Below are 20,071 nucleotides of genomic sequence, written 5' to 3'. Positions count from 1 at the left end.
TACATGTTCTGACCTCCAAGAGATGGCTTTAATTGCTCATCCCTCCCATTTTCCACTCCTTGTAGGCTTTCTGCTTTCTCTTAATCACCTGTCTAAGATGCTTGCTCCTCCAGCTTGGTCTACAACTCTTGCCTATGAATTTTTCCCCTTCCTTGGGATGCAGGCTTCAGATAGTTTCTGCAATTTTGACTTGAAGTAATTCCAAGCCTCCTCCGCCTTTAATCCATGAGTTCTTCAGTCCAGTCCATTTCCCTAATTAAGGCCCTTAATTTTTGTAAAGTTTGCCCTTTTGAAGTCAAAGATCCTAGACACAGATCTATTTTTGTTTATCCTTCCAGTTAGTTTGAACTGAATTAGCTCATAGTCACTCGAACTCAGGTTGTCCCCTACAACCAGTTCTATGTGGTCCTCACTACTCACCAATACCAAATCTAAAATGGCATCCCCTCTTGTTGTTTCAGCAACTATTTGGTGAAGGAACCGGTCAGCTATCATTCATTCTCCTCCCTCTCAATGTTAAATAAGGCGTGGCGATTACCCAGGCATCTCCCAACCAACGCCTCCAAATTCCTAGTTTAAAGTTCTCTTAATCAGTTGTGCCAACCTCTGTACTAGAAGTATTTCCCTCCCTAGTCAGCTAAAGTCCATCTCAGGAGAACAGTGTCTTGCACAAAGGGCTTCATTAGAATTGAGGCTTCTGGGTGCTCCTGCATTACAGATAATAATAAAACAATGAATCCATCCCTAGCATCTGGTACAGCAAGTCTTTGACTGGCTCTAGGAGTGGAACAGAACATTTGAAAGTTAACCAAAGCTGGAGTGCACATAGCTCAGAACAAGTCTGAGCTGACTCTCTCTCCTTCATTTTATCTATCTTCACTATTTTAAATGGAAATAGTCACTTTCTTTCTTCTTTTTCCCAGTGAGGTGGCAAGCTCTTCAGAGCAGACAGGTGTGTCTGCATATTCTGGAAGCATTGTACAGTACTATCTCAAGCTCCATAAGGAAAAATAATATCTGTTTCCCCCGCCCGCCCCCCTCCCCCAAAGCTAGCCATTTCAGTTTTTCACCAGCTATATCCAGCAAGGTTGTCAAATCTCGCAATGTTATCACCCGTCTCACCGTATTTGCGGTTTCTCTTAAAACCACAGCTGCTGGTACCAAGAGATAGCATGGAAATCTCAGCTTCCATTTAAAATAAAAGTTCCTGTTGGAGGCCCAGTACAAGTTGAATTGCTTGACCTCTGTTCTACAGGCTTAGCATAGCATTCAATTGCTTTGCTTAGCTATTTTGACCCCTGTAGCATGACACCTTTCAGTTGGCTTAGTGTGTATGATATATTGTCGTTAATTTTAGGCTTTGTATCTAACAAGTATATTTATAGAAAACCTTGCACATTAAACCTTATTGATCTGCAAATCGGGCATGTCTCACTGGTATCCACACTGATCACAAAGTGTCCAGAACCAACAGTTCCCAGCCCCCATGGTTGCAAAGAAAGCTTGAAAACAGGAACCTAATGCACCCTAAGGCTCAGAAACTAGAAGGCAAATAAAAAGGCAACCTTTTAAAATCACATGGTTTTTATGACAATCTCATAATTTGGAGAAGGACAAGACTCATTTTTGACAGCTTGAGAATGGTAATGCTGAGAGGAGGGGTGCCAGTGAAATCAGGGTCAGGGAGGGACAAGCAGAGAAAGGAGTGAAGGGCTGTAAAGGGCAGCTGGTGTGTGAGGGGCAAACTGAGAGGCAAAGGGCTGGGGCAGGTGAGGGGGTGTAAAGGGCTGAGAAAGAGGCAAGTAAGGGCAGGCGGGTGGGCAGAGAAAGGCCAGGGTGAGGGCAGGCAAGGGTACAAGGGGCAGAGTGAGAGTGGTAGGTGAGGGTGGATGGGGAGTGCAAGAGGCAGAGAGCGGAGCAGGTGAGGGCGGGCGGGGGCTGCGAGGGGCAGGGGACGGCAGAGGATAGGCAGGAGAGCTCTCCTGTCCTCTAGCTAACCCAGCTCCCCGCTCCACTCTCACCTTATTCACATAGTCGGGCACCTCCTCGAGGCTGGGGAAGGCGCTTTCATTGGGCTGCAGCGCGTAGAACATCATGCGGAACTGCTGGGGCAGCGAGAGGCCTCCCTGGGGGGCTGCGGGCCCGTCCATGGCTCCGGCTCTCACGGAACCCCCGCGCCGCTGCCTCCCTGGCGATGGGCGGGGAGAAAAGTGAGTTGCTCCGGTCGAAAGTCTGTCCGCGGGGAAGAGGCGGAACCGAGCCTGCTAAGCAGGTGAATAACGCAGCCCGCTCCCTTCCCCTCCGCCCGAGCCGAGCCGAGCCGAGTTTGCAATCCCCTAATCCCTCCCTCCCCGCCAGGCCAGGCCAGGTCAGCACGCCACGTGTCCTGCCCTGCCCTGCCCTGGGGCACAGGACACTTCTCCAAGGGCGCTGATCTACAAAAGAAGAGAGAAAACAAAGTTTCGCTTCTCCGATTTCTCCTGCTTCCGGATTTGTTGTTTATTTTAGGCCTCCCGCTAAGGGTTTTCTCAATCAAAACCCTTTCCTTGCTCGGGGATGCGTTAGTGCGTTTAGCTGCCGCTTTTTTCTGTCGTTGCAAGTTTGGGGCACTTCAAATGCACTAAACCATTTCCTTGCCTCCAGCTCCTGGGAATGAGAGAGAGCCCGAGGCGTTGGGCTTAAAAGAAGAGCCTGCTGGTTTCTCCAAAAGCCACTGACAGTTCCCGGGTGTCCACATTTTGGAGTTTTCAGCTGTTTTTTAAGAAAACACACACAGTATTTTGCAGGGTTTTGACCTGCTTACAGAGTGGACAAAATGTTTTGAAAAATCAAAAAATGTTGATAAATAATTTTTAAGAAAAATTGTCATTTTTTTACTAGCTCTACTTTTCAAGACGTATTTTGCTTCTGTTTCTGGGCTGTTTCACACACTTTCTCATGTTCCATTTTTGCTTGTGCTTGTCCCACTTGAGGACACTCAGGAAAGACATGTCCGCCACTAAGGAGAATCAGAAGGACTAGCCAGTATGTTGTCATTTGGGAAGGAATTAATTAAAATCAGAAAAATGTACCAGGTATGGGCTAGAACAAAGGCACAGAGAGCACAGTTGCTGCTAGCAATCCAAAACCACTCAGGGCCTGCATACCTCTAGCCTGTTTACTGCAATGGTGCCTGCTAAAGTCATCACGGATTGGCATGGGATATGTCCTACCATAGATGAAGAAATAAGGCAGCCATCCCTAGAAACCTCTAGGAGAGGACTGCCCAGTGCCTCCATGAAAGTTTCATTGAGATCTCTCAGAAGCATTCAAGGGACATCCCTATGTACATACACAAATTGCTCTGTATGGCTCCCCCACACACACACACACACCTAACTCTACAGGGAAATGAAAAGCAGTTAGCAATGTTACCGCTTTGTTGTACCACTACCTCTTCTAAAATGAATAAATTAATGAAAAGTTGATACCTGTGTCCTGCTACGGTCGGGTCAGGCACCATTTGTGCATTTAAACAGATAAATAGTGGAAAATGCATTCACACACTTACCCAAAGTTCCCTCCGCTGCATCAGGCACACCTGAGCTCAGCTACCGGGGCTGATTGGACTGGGGGTGGAGTCTCAAACAGATTCTGGCTCACAGCACAGCTGGAGACCCAAATTGCATGTCCCACATCCTCCTCCTCACTGTTCACAACAGAGGTGTGTGTGTGTTGGGCTTCTCAGAGATAAGCATGGTAGTCTGCGGGGTGCTGGTGTGGTCTGCCAAGTAAGACATGCATCTCATTGTAAAAGTGGCAGGTCTGTGGCTCAGTGCCACATCCACTATTGGTCGCCCTTGCCTTCTGATATGCCTGCCACATTTCCTTTGTTTTCACGTGGCACTGCTGCTGATCCCTGTCATATTTCTTCACCTGCATACCCCATGCTGGTAAATGTCCATGTTTCTACAACTACTCCATAGCTGTGGCTGGCCTGCATAGCCTCCTCTACCTACAAGCCCAGCAGATCCAATACTTTCTGTCTACTCCAGGCAGAAGTGTGACTGGAGCATGTAGCCGGCTTGGTCAGTTGGGCAGTTGCACACAACGAAAGAGAACTGCTAGGTGTTCACCAAACTGGGCAATCAGGAAAAGGCATTTAAAAAATATGTGGGGCTTTTAAAGGGGTGTGTGGCTTCTGGTCTCCATGAGCCCTGGGTTGTGGAGTTCACAATTATGACTAGAGCAGTCTGTGTCAGGCACCGTGGGACAGCTGCTAGGGTTGCCATAAGTCACGCAGTGTCTATATTCACACTGCGTTAACTACAGTAGATCAACCATAGCTCGATGCCGTTTGGGGAGGTGGTGTTACTGCATTGCCGTAACAGGGCATTTATGTCTGCAGGAGACAAATTTGAGTATAGACCAGTTTTTCTCAATTTTATTTCCCCCCCCAGAACCTTTGCGCGCCCATGCCATGCCCCCGGAACTCTTGCGCACCCCTGCCATGCCCTCCGCCGAAAAGTGGAGAAAATCTTCCTCTTTTCAGCGGCGCAGTGCCGCGCTTTCTCAGCCATTTTCGGCGGCCCCATCAGGTGTTCGGCGGCGCGCGAACAGCTGCTTGGTGGCACCATCAGCTGTTCAGTGGCGCGCGAACAGCTGTTCGGCGGCCCCATCAGCTGTTCGGCTGCATGCGAACAGCTGTTCGGCGGCACCTGATTTTTCTAAATTTCGGCAGCACGGTTCCGCTTCTTCACGGAACCCTTCAACACAGTCCACGGAACACCATTTGAGAACCACTGGTATAGACACATGCACAGCTAGGTTGACACAAGACAACTTACAAAGACCTAACTTTGTACTGTAGACCAGACCTAAAGGAAAGAATTACAACTTGACTGTCCCTCTGTGGCACGGGAGTGTGTGTTTTACAATCCCTCTGTGAGTAAGAATTCACTCCTTGAGAATGGGCAGGTGGTACCACAGTACCCACCACCTTTCTCTGGTGGAAGGACAGCAAATTTTAGTTCTATCTGGATCTCCCTAGACTCCAGTAGTGGTCATGGAGTAGCTCTATTGGACCTCAATGGAGAAGGAAAAGAAGAAAGATTCCATTCTCCAGATTATCACTGTGAATCCCTGGATAAGGTCTGGGATTTGGGCAGGCATCCTGGTTCTAGCTCTGTGAATGTAGCTGAATGCTCACGGCTTAAGATTTCAAACCTTGGAGCAAGGGTTTCCAGTGATTTACTTGTATAAGAGAGAAATGGAAAATAAACCATCCAGTAATATTGCTATAGCAGAGGACCTAACTCTTCTCCCAAACAATGACTAGTAATGCTGACCCCAAACAGTGGCTCTGCAAAAAATTAAAATAGGAAACTAGATGTTTTCCATTCTTATGCTGCAATCAAAAACGTAGAAGTATGTTGTGTCTAAAACTGGGATTCTATTGTTGACTAATAGATCACTCTGGTAACCAAGGTAACTAAAGCTTCTTGTCTACTTAAAGGAAATTAGGAAACCAGCCCAAGATTATCATAGCAGATCATATTTTTGTTTTCTTTGAAGAACTCTCTATTACCCACTCTATGAACAGAGCAGATCCAGACACATCCTGATTGGGTCTATTCAGAGTACTGCACCTGCACTAAATAATAAATTCATAAAGGGCATTTAAATAGGTTGAAAGTCGGTTGGACAGAACAGTCTGTTTTGGGCTGAATTGTATCCAGATCTGAGCAGGAGCTAGTTTGCTTTAATTATTTAATGCTATTCTTGAATATGGAAACAAGCTTTAAATCAGTGAATGATGACTATTGGAGGGAAAAGATTTTTTATACATTATTCCAACTATAGAAATACTATTATTTCAACTATTCTAACTAGGAAACTAGTTTGGCTTTCATGGATTATGTTGTGGTTGGTGAGATACTGAATTAGTCTTTTATTGAGGATGTTGCAGAGGTTTGTTGATGTTGCTGCTAAAACAGATACCCCTGGAGCTGTTTCAGTTGAGAAAATCTGCACTTTTCTATATTGGGATAGTCTATCTGAAATAGACTATATTGGGATAGTCTATCTGGGAAATTGAGTTAAATGCAGAAAACTTCTCTCAGAAAATGCTGATTAGACAGAATCAAACAGTTTCATAGGACTGTGTCAATACCATAGAAACTTTTAATGGAAGCCTGGCCAGTGTTGTGCAAAGTCCTGCACTGTAAGGTGTCTAACGTAACAAAAGTCCAGCTTGGCCTGTTACATAAAATTGTTTATAAAAGATAGGCAGTGGTTAAAGACAGGAAGACTTAATTAGTCCAAAGTAAAAGGTGTATTGAATCCACCCAAGGATTGTGTTAAGATTATGACTGATAAACCAGAGGAGAATGGAACTGGATATTAATGGACCAAAATTGGTGTGCGGGAATTAGACCAAATTGGTGGACAAAATACTGAAGGGTTGGGCTATTCCATCCCTCACCCATCTTTGGAGTCCTTAAAAAAAGAGATTTTGGAAGAGATGGTGGCGATGGGGCGATTGAAAGGAGTGAGCTTTCACAATCATAGCTGCCACCCCCACCATCTCCTGGACTCTGGGGTCCACCAACACACATTGCCGCTTCCACGGGTTCTGGCTAAATCCTGAACAACACATGGGATATAAGACTTGGGTTCCTGCTGTTATCTCTTCCCTCATGTGTTCTTTTCTTTTCTTCACATTATTTATATTCTCTTTCCTATCTCTCTGTTTTTGCCTTTTGTTTAGGAGTCTGGCTTCTCCAGCCAAGACTGTATCTATTGCAATACTGCTGTGAGCCTGTTACCAGAAATGTTGCTAAAAGCAATATCTTAAACAGCCCAATACTGCTACAAGTTTGCCGAGTATCAGAGTGTCTGATAAGACCAGGTACTGTGCTTATGTGTTTCCAGTAGTGAGATTGCAAGTAGGAGTTAGAGACAGAAGCTCCATTTTCTATCTTTGCTTTTCTTTCTCTGCCCTTTTGTGTGTGTTGTCTTGGTTGTCTTCAAAGAAGCAGGAACAGACTTTAGCAACAGCAACAATAGAAGCTGCAACCCATCTCAACTAACTTCTCTTTTCCCCAAAAAGCACATCTTTAATAGCATCTAAGAGACTGTCAGAAAAGGTTGTTTTCCCCTATGTAAACTCTCTGCCTTACTTAATATTTTACATTTAAAATGTTTTAATTATTTTTAATTTTTTTTTTCTGTAGCTTTAATAAAAGGTTAAATAGTTTTTCAATGGTGGCTTTTGTTACGGGACTAAGCGAACTGTACTTGAAACGCCAAAGCAAGTTTACCTGTTTGGTATTGTACAGTCACATTAATACCTTTTGACTCTCTAGTCCCATTTATTCTATTCAATTTAACACAACAGTAGTTGTTGTCAGCCCACGAGGCAGCCTGGGAAGGAAGCTGAAAAATTCTGTTGTGACACTCCCCAAATGGATTTTTTTTCAGAATTTTTCTCCACATAGAGATTGGAATTTTTGACTTTTTGTCCTGATTCAAAACATTTTTTTTCAAAAATTCAAATTTTTCATAGGAGGGAAATTTCATTTTCCATCCAGCTCTGTTAAATTATTTTAAAAGAGCATACTTTATATGCTTGGTGCTGTGTTTCAGCATCTCATTTGATATGTTGTCTGGGCCATATGATTTCTTGGAATTGAGTTTCTGAAGGCTTTTCTTCAGTATAATTTATTAGGAATGCCGAGTTTAGAGGTGCTGCACTCTAACTATATTTTTGTGAGTATTGTATAGCACATGCTATCACATTCAAGAAAAGGGAAGCTATCTGGCACATCAAAGTAATTTACATTATGAAATAGTTAGAGAAGATGGACACAACTAATTAACTGGTGATTGTGACAATTTATGTTGTTATAATCAAAACAATGTGTTGCACGATTTGGTATCCACGTGGTTATGGTACTCACGTGGAATTCTGCTTTCACATAGACTCTAATTCAACAAAATATTTAAAGACACAACTATAAGCACAATCTTATGCACTTTGCTGAATAGGGATGGACTACTGAATTGGGGCATTTTCCAAAGGGAAGAGATGAAGGCCCACCTCTTAATCTCTTAAAACTAGATAGGACAAAGCATTGAAAATTTACTGTAAAGAACAATCCTGGAAAGTTAGGAGGATGGATTACATGCCCTCTGGATCTTTTCCGCCTTTGAACATAAAAATGGCCTTACTGAGTCAGACCAATGGTCCATTTAGCCCTGTATCCTATCTTCCAACAGTGGCCAATGCCAGATGCTTAAAATGGAATGAACAGAACAGGGCAATCATCAAGTGATCCAGTCCCAGCTCTGAGCAGTCAGAGGCCTAAGGACACCCAGAGCCTGAGGTTTGAGGTTTAATAGTAGGAGCCTATACAGGAAGGATGGGTTTCACCTAAACCAAAACAGAACCAGATTGCTGGCGTGTAAAACTGAAAAGGTTATAGAGGAGTTTTTAAACTAAAGCTGGGGAAAGACAACAGGCATGGAGGAGCATGCAGTTCAGACATAGGAAGAATCTATTGACAGGGTTTCCTCATAGGAAGGATCTATTAACAGGGTTTCTCTATATACTAGTAAAAAGGAGAGGATAGAAGTTGATTACATTATATGAAGGCAGACAAATAAATACTGACAAATGTTTATAAGTGCTTGTTTATAAATGCTAGAAGTCTAAATACTACGAGGGGTGAACTTGAGTGCCTGTTATTAAATGAGGATATTGATATAATAGGCACCTCAGAAACTTGATGGAAAGATGACAATCAATGGGACATTGTAATATCAGGGTACAAAATATGTAGGAATGACTGAATAGGTCATATTGGTGGAGGAGTGGCATTACATGTGAATGAAAGCATAGGATCAAATACAGTAAAAATCTTAAATGAATAAAACTGTATCACAGAATTTCTATGGATAGAAATTCCATACTTGAATAATAAGTGTATAGGAATATATTACTGACCACCTGACAAGGCTAGTGGTGGTGATTGTGAAATGCTCAGGGAGATTAAAGAGGCTATAGAAATAGAAAACTCAATAGTAATGGTCGATTTCAATTATCCCCATATTGACTGAATACTTGTCACTTCTGGATGGGTGCAGAAATAAAAGTTTATAGACACCTTTAATGACTGCTTTTTGAAGCAGCTGGCCCTAGAACCCCCAAGTGGAGAGGCAGTTCTTAATTTAGTCCTAAGTGGAGCACAGGATCTGGTCCAAGAGATGAATATAGCTGAATTGCTCAGTAACAGTGACCATTATATAATTAAATTTAACATCGTTGTTGGTAGGCAATACCAAAGAAGCCCAACACAGTTGCACTTAGAGGAACTGCAGTTAGAGAAAGAGGAACTACAGAAAAATGAGGAAGCTTGTTAAATGGAAATCAAAAGGAACAGTTACAAGAATGAAATGCCTATAAGCTGCATGGAAACTTTTTAAAAACACCATAATGGAGGCTCAAATTAAACATATGCCCCAAATAAAAACATAGTAAGAGGACCAAAAAAATGCCATCATGGATAACAACAGAGTAAAAGAAGAGGTTAGAGGCAAAAAGACATCCTTTAAAAATTGGAAGTTAAATTCGACTGAAGAAAACAGGAACATAAACTCTGTCAAGTCAATTGTAAAAGTATAATTAGCCAGGCCAAAAAAGAATTTGAAGAGCAATTAGCAAAAGACTCAAAAACTAACAGCAAAAAAAATTTTAAGTGCATCAGAAGTGGAAGCCTACCTAACAATCAGTGGGGCCACTGGCCAATCAAGGTGCTAAAGGAGCACTCAAGGAAGACAAAGTCATTGCAGAAAAGCTAAATGAATTCTTTGTGTGGATCTTCACTGCAGAGGATGTGAGAGAGATTCCCACACCTGAGCCATTCTTTTAGGTGACAAATCTGAGGAACTGTCCCAGATTGAGGTGCCAGTAGAGGAGTTTTTGGAATAAATGATAAACAGTAATAAGTCACCAGGACCAGATGGTATCCACCCAAGTTTTCTGAAAAAAACTCGAATATGAAAGTGCAGAAATACTAAGTGCAGTATGTAACCTATCACTTAAATCAGTTTCTGTACCAGATGACTGTGGAGAATAGCTAATATGACACCAATTTTTAAAAAAGGCTAAAGAGGTGATCTTGGCAATTACAGGCTGGTAAGTGTAACTTCAGTACCAGGCAAATTGGTTGAAACTATAGTAATGAACAGAATTATCAGACACATAAATGAACATGATTTGTTGGGGGAGAGCCAGCACAGCTTTAGTAAAGGGAAATCATACTTCACCAATCTTTTAGAATTCCTTGAGGGGGTCAACAAATATGTGAACAAGAGTGATCCATTGGATGTAGTGTTCTTGGACTTTCAGAAAGCCTTTGACAAGATCCATCATCAAAGGCTGATGTTTAGACAAAAAGGAAAATATGGTTTTACCAAACATGGAATCATGTTAAAATTGTTATTAACTGGGTACAAAGAAGCCCAAGTAATTACAGCTATGAAATGGAACAAGAGAATCTAACACAGACATCTGGCAAAGGGTCCTATGGAAAAAATAGCATGTGATAATGTAATTAAGACTATATTGTAATGCATACACACACAGAGACCAAATTAAAGTTGTACAGCAACCTGAATTCTGGCATTTCCTAACTTTTGAAAGTTTGACTTTGCAACCTTAATATTCTTTTAACATAGTTTTCTTGGGATGTAATATAAAACAGACCAAGACAGCCTTACAGTTATAAATGACTTGAACTGAATATGACTGATGCAGTTTGTAAATACACTTTATGTCCCATATTACCAATGAGTGAGATTTTGTATTTTTTCTTGTTTATTATTATTTACATAAAATGAAAGGATAATAAAAATTACAACCCTATATACACACATGCTTAAGGAAAATAACTATATATTACAAAACATACTTGTTATGAAATACATATTTTATCCATTTTAGTTCCAAAAGTCATTAATGGGATTCCATATATTCATGAATGTTTCTAATCTTGTTTTATGTTTGTGAAGCATGCAGACTTTGAAACTGGAATGTCATAAGTATGGAATGTAGTCAGTAATATTTAGTTATGAGGAATTCTTCTAATGTTGCAGAATAACTTTTATAGCAGCTGTGATCAAGATGTCTGTACATTTCTGTGTGTGATTTTATTTACCTGTTCCACAATGCTTACTGATTTGGGGTTTGATCCAAAACCCATTGAAGTCTTTCCATTGGCTTCAGTGGGTTTTGGATTAGGCCTTTTAATATTAACAAACATAAACTCACTACTGGAGACCACCTCTTCGTGATGCCCAGTGGCGTACCATAGGTCTCCAGTGCCCAGGGGCCGATACTTGCATTTGCACCCCTCCGTTGGTGGCAACGGCAGTGCCCTGTGGGGGGTATGTGCAGGCCCGTTTCCCGCTCTCCTCCACTCCACACCCCCCCCCCCCCCCGCTGTGTGGGTGGCGGGTTCTGGTCCCTGCAGCTTCCTTGTTGCGCCCAGCACAGGGGGGCCAGGACGATGCTTGCTCCCCCCGCAGCAGGAGCCCTCGGCCGCTGGCAAGCCTGAGATGGGGTCAGCGTGGCCGCCAGACCCTGGCCACCTGCAACAGCGGGGGCAGCTCCTCCTCCGAGGGCCCGGCCAGTGCCTCCCCCAGGCCTCCCCCGCCCTCCCACAGTATGCCACTGGTGATGCCCCTTACCTCCTGCTGAGCCCCCAGGAGCCACGCAGTTTGGGGGACTGCCCTCTAGCCAGTTCTCAGCAGAGTAAACCCAGCTTCCTTTGAGGAATGGTCAGAGAGAAGTGTCTGTGAGGAAAATCACACAGAGAGTTCCTCCCCTTTTGCTCTTCCTGCAGCAGGTGGCAATCAGGCCTCAGTGTTAGGATACAAATCTGTGGTAATTCCACTAACTTTGGATAAACCAGTGTAACAAATCAAAATCTAGTCATAAAGGAGTTTTGCCTAAAAAGAGACTCATGTTTGGGAGCCCTAAAAGATACACAAAAATATATGCAACATTGTTGATATATGTTGCCACATATACTTCATAATCACAGTAAGAAACAGTATGTCTAGTGTTCCATGTTTTCAGTTTTTACCAATTTTCATTGATAAATTACCAGTTTTTTTGTTAAAGGAGTTCAGTTTTTATTGATTTACACCTATTTACCAATCTACTCAGTATTTTTTTTTGGATACTGTTTTTTGTTAAACAGTAACGCGTTACACAATTGTTGTGTCCTGCAGCTCTGAGATTGAAGCAGTTCCAAAGTGTAAAACACAGAACATATACACGGTGGAGGTTGGAAAAATCAAACAATATTAATATCGTGCTATGATTGGATCACAAGAAGATGCTGCCCACCTATTTCTTTGCATCCATTAAGTGTGGCTCTGAATGTAAACAATTAATCCTCCACAGATAAAGATAAGGTAAAAGGCTAAACATGGGGTGAAAATGCAGATCTATGCTGAATACCAACAAGAAAATCAGTGCTTAGATATTTTCAGTAAGAGTAAAAACTGAAGTAAAGAGGATGCATTGCACTGCAATTACTGCAGCATTGAGGTCATTGCTCGCATTGACAGAATAAAGGAGCGCGTTGAAAGCAAACAACACATGAAGCTTAAAGAAGAAAGTGAGCTTTGGGATAAACAGTCAATATCAGGAGCTTTCACCAGGGCTTTAATGAAAGAGAGGTCACAGCACGATTGCATCAATGATTTTGTGCGTGCTTTTTGTTTCTCCGGATAACCACTGTTAATTGCAGAGGGGCCTATTGATGACTTTGTGTGACAATACTGTCTGGCAGCAAAAACCCTTCCTAATGCAGACAACTCCACCCAAAAGTATCTGAAAGAAAATGACAATGCTAAACTGATGGAACGAATAGTGGTGTCCAGTCTGAGTTTTGACAAGTCTCCTGATGCTTTGGACCACCCAGTTCTTGGCCTTTTGTTTTATTTTTTGATTTCAAAGCAAATAAACCTGCATGGTTTAGTGCTGATGTGACATTCATCCCCTCTGCTGACACCTGTTTTGTCGACACAGAAATAACTGACATGTTTGAGATGTGTCAATTAATTTGGGAAAATGTGGCCACAACTAACACAGATTCTGCTTCCTTATGGCTACGTTTGCACAGGAGATTAAGCTCAATCAGAAACCAGAGCTGCTATGTATTACCTGTCTTGCTCATCTGATTAATGTTGTGCTGTCAGCAGCTACTGCTACAGAAGAAATGAAAGATGTGAAATCTTGCACCATAGGATGTGGGGCCATTTTCAATCATGCGTCCAAGTTGAAGGCTTTGTTTTACACAGTGCAAGATGAGTGCAGAGCTGACTGCTGATTACCTACACTTATTGTGCAACATCAGTGGATGAGCTTGTACTTCGCTTCCAGTCCTCGTAAATAGTACATAGACCGTGCTAATGCGTCTCCTAGATCATCCTGAGTTTGTTGGTTCTAAAGCAGAAACTATGAAGAGACTGGCAAGTAACCAGAACAACCGCCAGATTCTGTGCACCAATTCATTGTCGAAAACTTGGAATCACTGTGTGACACACAGAAACACTGGAGTTTTCTCTGAACACTGCCACCACATTTGCCAATACAGACATTTACTGGATTCTGACAATTGAATTGAGCTCAGCTGAATTGAGCTCAGCTGAATTGAGCATAAAAGCTGTAGAAGAAACATACGGTGAGGAAATCCAGCTATTTCTGCAAATCTTACCAACCCTGGAACACAAGAAAACAAAAAAAGCATTCAAAACCTTCAGTACACCACTCAGTGAATCGGAAAGGGGAATTTACTACTTACATGAACTTGCCTAAGCCTGACAATGCAAAACAGGATGTGCTGCCTTTTTGGAACAGTCATCAGGACACACTTCCCAACTTCAGCAAAGTGGCACAGTGATCTTTGAGTGTACCCCCTGGATCTATTGATGCAGAGTGCATATTTTTAAAGTAGGGCAACCTCCAAGACAGTAGTAGGCTCAATATGAGTTATAATACTTTGAAGAAAATTATGCAAGCGTACACAAACCTGGATTTCTGGAAAAACTGCTAGCTCTGAGAGAGACAAAATATACCTTTGTACATTAGAAAGATTTCAATGATACTGTAGTAAAATGTGTATATTACAAATTTTTTTTGTTTTTCTTTTTCCCCTGATTTTTTCTGATTTTTATTTTTTTTTAATTTTTAACCTGATTTCATCCCAGTTATAATGTTTGGAAAATAAACACTGAAAAATTCCTGGATTTTTTCTTTTTTACAAATAAAATCTGAAAACGTGGAACACAGAGTATGTCATTGTATCGGCTAGCCATAAATCATCCTTCCAGGAACATCACAGATATATAAGAGGTTTTTAATAGACTAGTGTTAGCTGTGAAAGATGAACCTACAGTATTCCTTTCTTTCCAAGCATTGGTTCTGGAAGCTGAAATATACACAAATGCAGAGTGGCGCCAGTTGTAGGACCTGATCTAGAGCCACTGAAGTCGATGAAAAGAGGCCCATTGGATCGGAATTTTAGTCAAAAAGAGCAATGGAATGCTGTAGTCACTATCACTAAAAGAAAATTAAGAGGGTTTCAAAAATTACAATGCAGTATTATAGTAATACTGGCTGTAGATTCTAAACAAACTGCCAATTTCCTTCAGCTTTGGCAATCCTTATGACACTACGAGAATATGTGCTCTGATTTGAAAATAAGGTGAACTGAAATATCTCAATCCTATGCTGGAAATACAGCTCCATTTTTTTAAACTATACTGCAAAGAAGTACTGCATAAAACTAAAACTAAGCAAACATAACAGAGCAATGGAACTACAGCTGGTTGAAAAATTTGTTGTGAGAAAGTGTTCCTACTGAAAAACAATTTAATCTAAACCAAAATTTTTAATGGGAAAATAGCACTTCTAGTGAAAAATCTGAGTTTTGGGGCAAGAAATGTTTAAATGAAAATTTTCATTTCAGATTGACATTTCAAAACCACAGTTTTCATTTCATTCTGACATTCAATGTCATTTTGTTTCTTGGTTTAAAAAAACAAAATGAAACATATTATATCACATCAAAACATCAATTTCAAATTACACTTTTCATTTCAGTCAAAATATCAATGTTTTTTATTTTAACCTTTATAACGATGTTTTTTGCTCTACAAAATTTTTCAGTATCTTTGGTCTTTTTGCTGATTTGGAATGGAAACTAATTTTGAAATATCAAAATTTTCTTCAGGACAAAAATTCCATTTCCCAAACAGCTCTAACTGGGACAAATAAAGGTCTATGGTTGATTATTCTTACTCATACTGAGTAGTGCTTTATTCTGTACATAGTCCCGTTGAGCGAAATAAACTAATTTCAGAGAGTATATCTACACTGCCATAAAAAACCCATAGCATGGCTGCAGTTGGCCTGGGTCAGCTGATTCAGGCTCATGGGACTCAGGCTGCAGAGTTATAAAACTGCAGTGTAGATTTTCAGGCTTGCACTGCAGCCTGATCCTCTGAGACTCATGAGGGGAGAGGGATGAGCCTGGGCTCCAGCCCAAGCCCAAACATCTACACAGCTATTTTTAGCCCCACAGCCTGAGCCCTGCAAACCCAAATCTGTTGACCTGGGCTTTGAGACTCGGTACCAGGGGTTTATAGTGGGCTTCAACAGCCCATTTTAAACTGGTGTGGTTAAAAAACATTTCTGCACTGGAAAACCAGCAATTTAGTCACAGAATTATTGGTCCTATCACTACGTCTGACTCTAAAACTATATCCTGATCATAATTAAATGCAGCCTTTTCTTTTCTTTTCTTTAAATTATATTTTCAGGGACCAATATAGTAAATTCATATAAGAGAATATATATACAGCAAAGCATTAGAAAAGATACACGGAGCACCAAAATAATAACATGCAATGCCTTCTACTAAATCCGTGCAGGACCTATAACATAATGGAAACAATAGGCCCTAATAAAAAACAGAAATTGAGAAAACCAAAAACCAAACTTAACAGCCCCTATCCTTCCCCAGAAGCTAGAAATGTAAATATATAACAGCGCAACTCATCCTTATCTGTTGAGATGCTCACTTGGTTTATTCCAAATTTGGTGGCAGTTTAAGTCTATTTTCTTTATAATAAATAGATTTTTTGACTATTTCTAACATCTATTGACTTATTTTCCATGCCATTACTGTAGAAAAATATGTGGTCTTCCATTTTGCTACTTTTTTGCCCACAATCAGTGTCACAAGGGATTTGTCTAAACATAGCAGTTGCATTGGTTTCACTAAACTGGTTTCAAAACTTTGTGCATCATAGCCAAAACTGGTTTGTATTGGTTTCTTGTTGAAACCCATATAAGGATGTACATAATGGTACCAGTTAAACCAGTGCAACCTTTGTATATAGACAAAGCTTAAGAGAAGCTTTTCTTTTACCTTGAGCTACAAATATTGTAAGTCTGGTATCTCCGAAAAATATAGTTGGTGGAGGGATACTTTTTATAGCAGTATATTATTAATATTTGTATTATTCATGTTATAATAGTCTTGCCCCCTGACCCAAGTGGTTAGTCAATAGTCCTCACCTTGCCGGGTTGTTTCCCTTAGGATGAGAAATTGATTACAGGAGTCAGGCATTTAGTTGGTGCAATCCTGTTTATTTACCTGAACACTGTAAAAACAATCAACAGGAGATAGTTTTCTTGTTCACAGTTTCCAAGCCTGTCCTTTGTCCCAAGGAACTCTGTCTTTGCTCCTTCTCAAGATCACACTCACCACTGCTTTTCTGGCTTTGTGCTTCTTTCTGACACACACAGAAATATGTATATGCAACCAATCAATGCCCCAGTTTCTGTGTTTGCAGTTAGGCCCCAGTGAAACCCCTCAGCACACCTGGCTTAGCTTCTGCTTAGGCCTGGCCATGCTGGGCAGTGCCTTGGGCAGTGTCATGTATCGTTTCAGCTCTCACTGCACAAAAGGGCATTACATTGCTCCTTCATTAAGCTTGAGTGATGTGTGCTGAGTGTACCTATTGACTTCACCCAAGACTATGATTGATGGAAGCCATTAACACCTTCCAGCATAATAATAGTTACAATTTAAATTCATTTCCCCAGCCCTCTTTTCCACTTGTGCTTCACCATTATGTTATACATAAGTAACTTTACTCATAAGAGTTGCTCTGTTGAAGTCTCTGGGATAATTCACATGTGTAAGTGTTTGCAAGATTAGGGCCTTCACTATGTATAAAACTTGGACATGTGGTGTTTCTTGACTATTTTTTGTTTGTTTTTATTTAATGTAACAATTGAGGTATTTTGATAAGTTTAGCCTTAAGAAGTCTGGTTTGAATTCTAGCAGATCCTGACTCCAACCACATCAAGATTGTCTTTGTGCAATTGCTGGGTCTTTAATTCATTTTTGGTAGTCTCTCAAGATTCCACAGTAATATTTAATAGGAGTCTGGCTCAGCCAAAAAGGATACCTATAATAATGCAGTATACCAGTGCTTTGTGTACATCTCATTATCGCAAGATGCGAAGAAAGTCAGAAGCTAAGCATGATGTTGAAAACACCCAGGGAAGTCCTTTATCAAAGTAAAACTGTTCTTCATAGTGGAAAATTGTTAATTCAAAATCATCCAGATGTACTGGGACTAAGCAAAAACTGAATGGTACTGTATGTACAGTAGTTTACCATGACTGCTTCTTTACCTTACCACTATACCAGTCTAGTGTAAGTATCTTGTTGAGTGTTCCATATGAGATTGCACAGAAAGTGTGATCAATCAAATTATTGAAGGAAGACTAAACAACCTAAAATCTAACTACAAAACATAAGGATATCATTTAGTGAATGGGCCCAAAACTGCACCTAGCTTAATTCTGTTAAAATATATAGCACCACCATTAACTGTAAGCTCTGAGAGTATAAAAAGGCAAAAGATAAATTATACAAAAGTACTTCTCAAAACCTTGTAGGAAATAGGAAGCCTTGTACTTATACTGGTAAACCCTTAACTCCTGATATAACACATCTTCAGGGGAGGGGCAAGTGCTATAACAGCTGGGTATCAAGTCCTCAACTCCTGTAAGAAGAGCTGATACTCCGTGAGGGAGTCAGCGGAGCAGGACTAGCTGTTGTAAAGTCAGAGGCTGTAAGGGTGGTTGTCCTGGGTGTGGGGCTTTCTATAGACAGTGGGGAAGCAGCCAGCTTTATCTTCTTCCTGCAGCTAATATGGGACATGTGCTGATCCTGGCCCATCAAATATCTTCCTCATCCTCAAAAATGCTTTAAAGTGTAGGTGTTTGGAGGGTGACCATATGTGAGGCTGAATTTGCAGGTGTCATTCACACAATGTAGCCATCTTCTCTTCCTTCTTCAACAAACAGTTCTCCCAAGCCATTAAAGTTCAGAAAGAAATTCTTTCCCCCATCTTTTACCTTGTCCAAAGAGTCTAAGAACATCAGGACGTTTCTTAAGGTTATAGTGTACACTTAAAGGAACTGCCATCAAGGATTTAAGAACTATGGAGGATATTTGTTTTGGGAAATTTATACATGATTCAACCCACATGATTTACGCTTGTGAAAGTTTGTGAATACACCACAGTGTATACTATCATCTGAATTCTGAGAAAACTCTGTGCTGACCTATGTTTAAATTCCTTTCAGTTTCTGGTATGCTGTACTTTCCCAACAAAATATGGTAATTTTAGGCAATTCCAAGGTTATACCATGCTTGACACCTGACTTTACTTTGGTAACACCTGTCCAAAATATAATTAGCAGTCCACTTTTAAAGGAAGGACTTCCATGCACCACAGATGGCATTTTTCATACCAGACAGGCAACGATGTATGTTGGAAGCCAGCCAAACTGTCTGCAAAAACTGTGAGAAATTCAAGACAGACATCTGAGTGGAAAGTAAGTTTTTTTCCCTAACCATATATGAACATCTGTTAAAACTGCCCCTATATAATGTGCTTCACTATTTTTTATCTAATAGTATGTGTAGGGTTTCCTTCAGATTATTGCTGAAGGGAACTCCACACACCATAGCAAATTTCTTTTATTTTGATTTTGAAAACAATATTTCAGTAAAAAAGGATGACTTGCTAGTTATAAGAACGCAATATTATAAGACTCTCATCATAACCAAGAGCAATAAAATAACTTCTGAGCAAGATTTTCAAATAGGACAAGTGATTTTGGGTGCCCATTTTAAGATACCATAAGAGGCCCTGATTTTCAGAGAATGGGTGCTCAGAACATTCTGAAAATTAGGGCCCTGAATTAAGGCACGCAAAGTCAGTAGTCACTTTTGAAACTCTTTGCCTGTGTTCTTAATTCTGAACTGTTCACTGGCTAGAAACTGGTGTGTGTATTTTGGGCCAGGTCCAAAGCCCAATGAAGTCAATGGCTTTGGATCAGGCCCATTGTTTTCTTAGAAGAAACAGTTCTTACTTGCTTATTGCAAAAGCATTATTTATACAAGGAGTCTTTAATACTCTTGTCAATATTCAACCTTTGGAAATCAAACATCTTAAGCAAATATGCTATATGGAGGAGCAACAGCAATGTAATATCTCTCTAAATTGCAGTTGGTATGCTTTATAAATTAAAAGACTGTGCAAACATTTTTCTCTCCGCAGTGCTTATATGCAAGCATGTATAAGAATCACAGAAATACACATACAAAACTATTCTTTATGGGTCATACTTATATTTGACATTTTTCCCCTTGATGGAATGTATATTTCTGAGGCAGTGATATGCAATTTTTTGTAAGGGTACTATTCAAGATAAACTTTTACCTTGGCAAGTACACATTTCAATGTTTTTTCAGCTGCACATGTGACTTGCTTTGCAAATAATTTGATAAATGTTCAAAACAGGAACACTTTTAAAAAAATGCTATCCATAAGTAAACACAAATAGTGTATACTGTAGGAAATTGTGTCTGTATGTTCAACTAGATTTTTTTGGCAATCCCCAAAAATACCAATATTAGACATGTGT

The 20,071-nt window shown here is 40.6% G+C and overlaps 1 protein-coding gene and 1 long non-coding RNA gene across 4 annotated transcripts in view; one reads left to right on the top strand and one right to left on the bottom strand.

The window, feature by feature from the left end:
* The window catches only part of AGMO (alkylglycerol monooxygenase), a 245,299-nt gene extending 242,731 nt beyond the window's left edge, over nucleotides 1-2,568 (bottom strand). The window contains exon 1 of one of the 2 annotated variants that reach the window (XM_067562116.1): nucleotides 2,022-2,568. In XM_067562116.1, coding sequence (XP_067418217.1) covers nucleotides 2,022-2,150 — 129 coding nt within the window. In that variant the 5' untranslated portion in view covers nucleotides 2,151-2,568. The remainder of the gene's footprint in view (nucleotides 1-2,021) is intronic. The other variant, XM_067562117.1, reaches the window with a different exon arrangement.
* Nucleotides 1,717-2,803, top strand: LOC137162368 (uncharacterized). Of its 2 annotated transcripts, none has more exons than XR_010922356.1 (3): nucleotides 1,717-1,769; nucleotides 2,035-2,272; nucleotides 2,644-2,803. It is a non-coding gene; the product is annotated as an uncharacterized lncRNA (long non-coding RNA). The 2 variants fall into 2 exon arrangements; XR_010922357.1 differs by lacking the exon at nucleotides 1,717-1,769 and adding an exon at nucleotides 1,897-1,921.
* Nucleotides 2,804-20,071: the final 17,268 nt, after the last annotated feature.

The sequence above is a fragment of the Emydura macquarii genome, unplaced genomic scaffold, assembly GCF_026122565.2.
Source record: "Emydura macquarii macquarii isolate MOO-44397 ecotype Brisbane River unplaced genomic scaffold, CSIRO-AGI_Emac_v2 contig_2422, whole genome shotgun sequence".
Classification (NCBI taxonomy): Eukaryota; Metazoa; Chordata; order Testudines; family Chelidae; genus Emydura; species Emydura macquarii.
The sequence above is the reverse complement of the archived record's forward strand: the minus strand, read 5'-3'. Positions and strand labels throughout refer to the sequence as shown.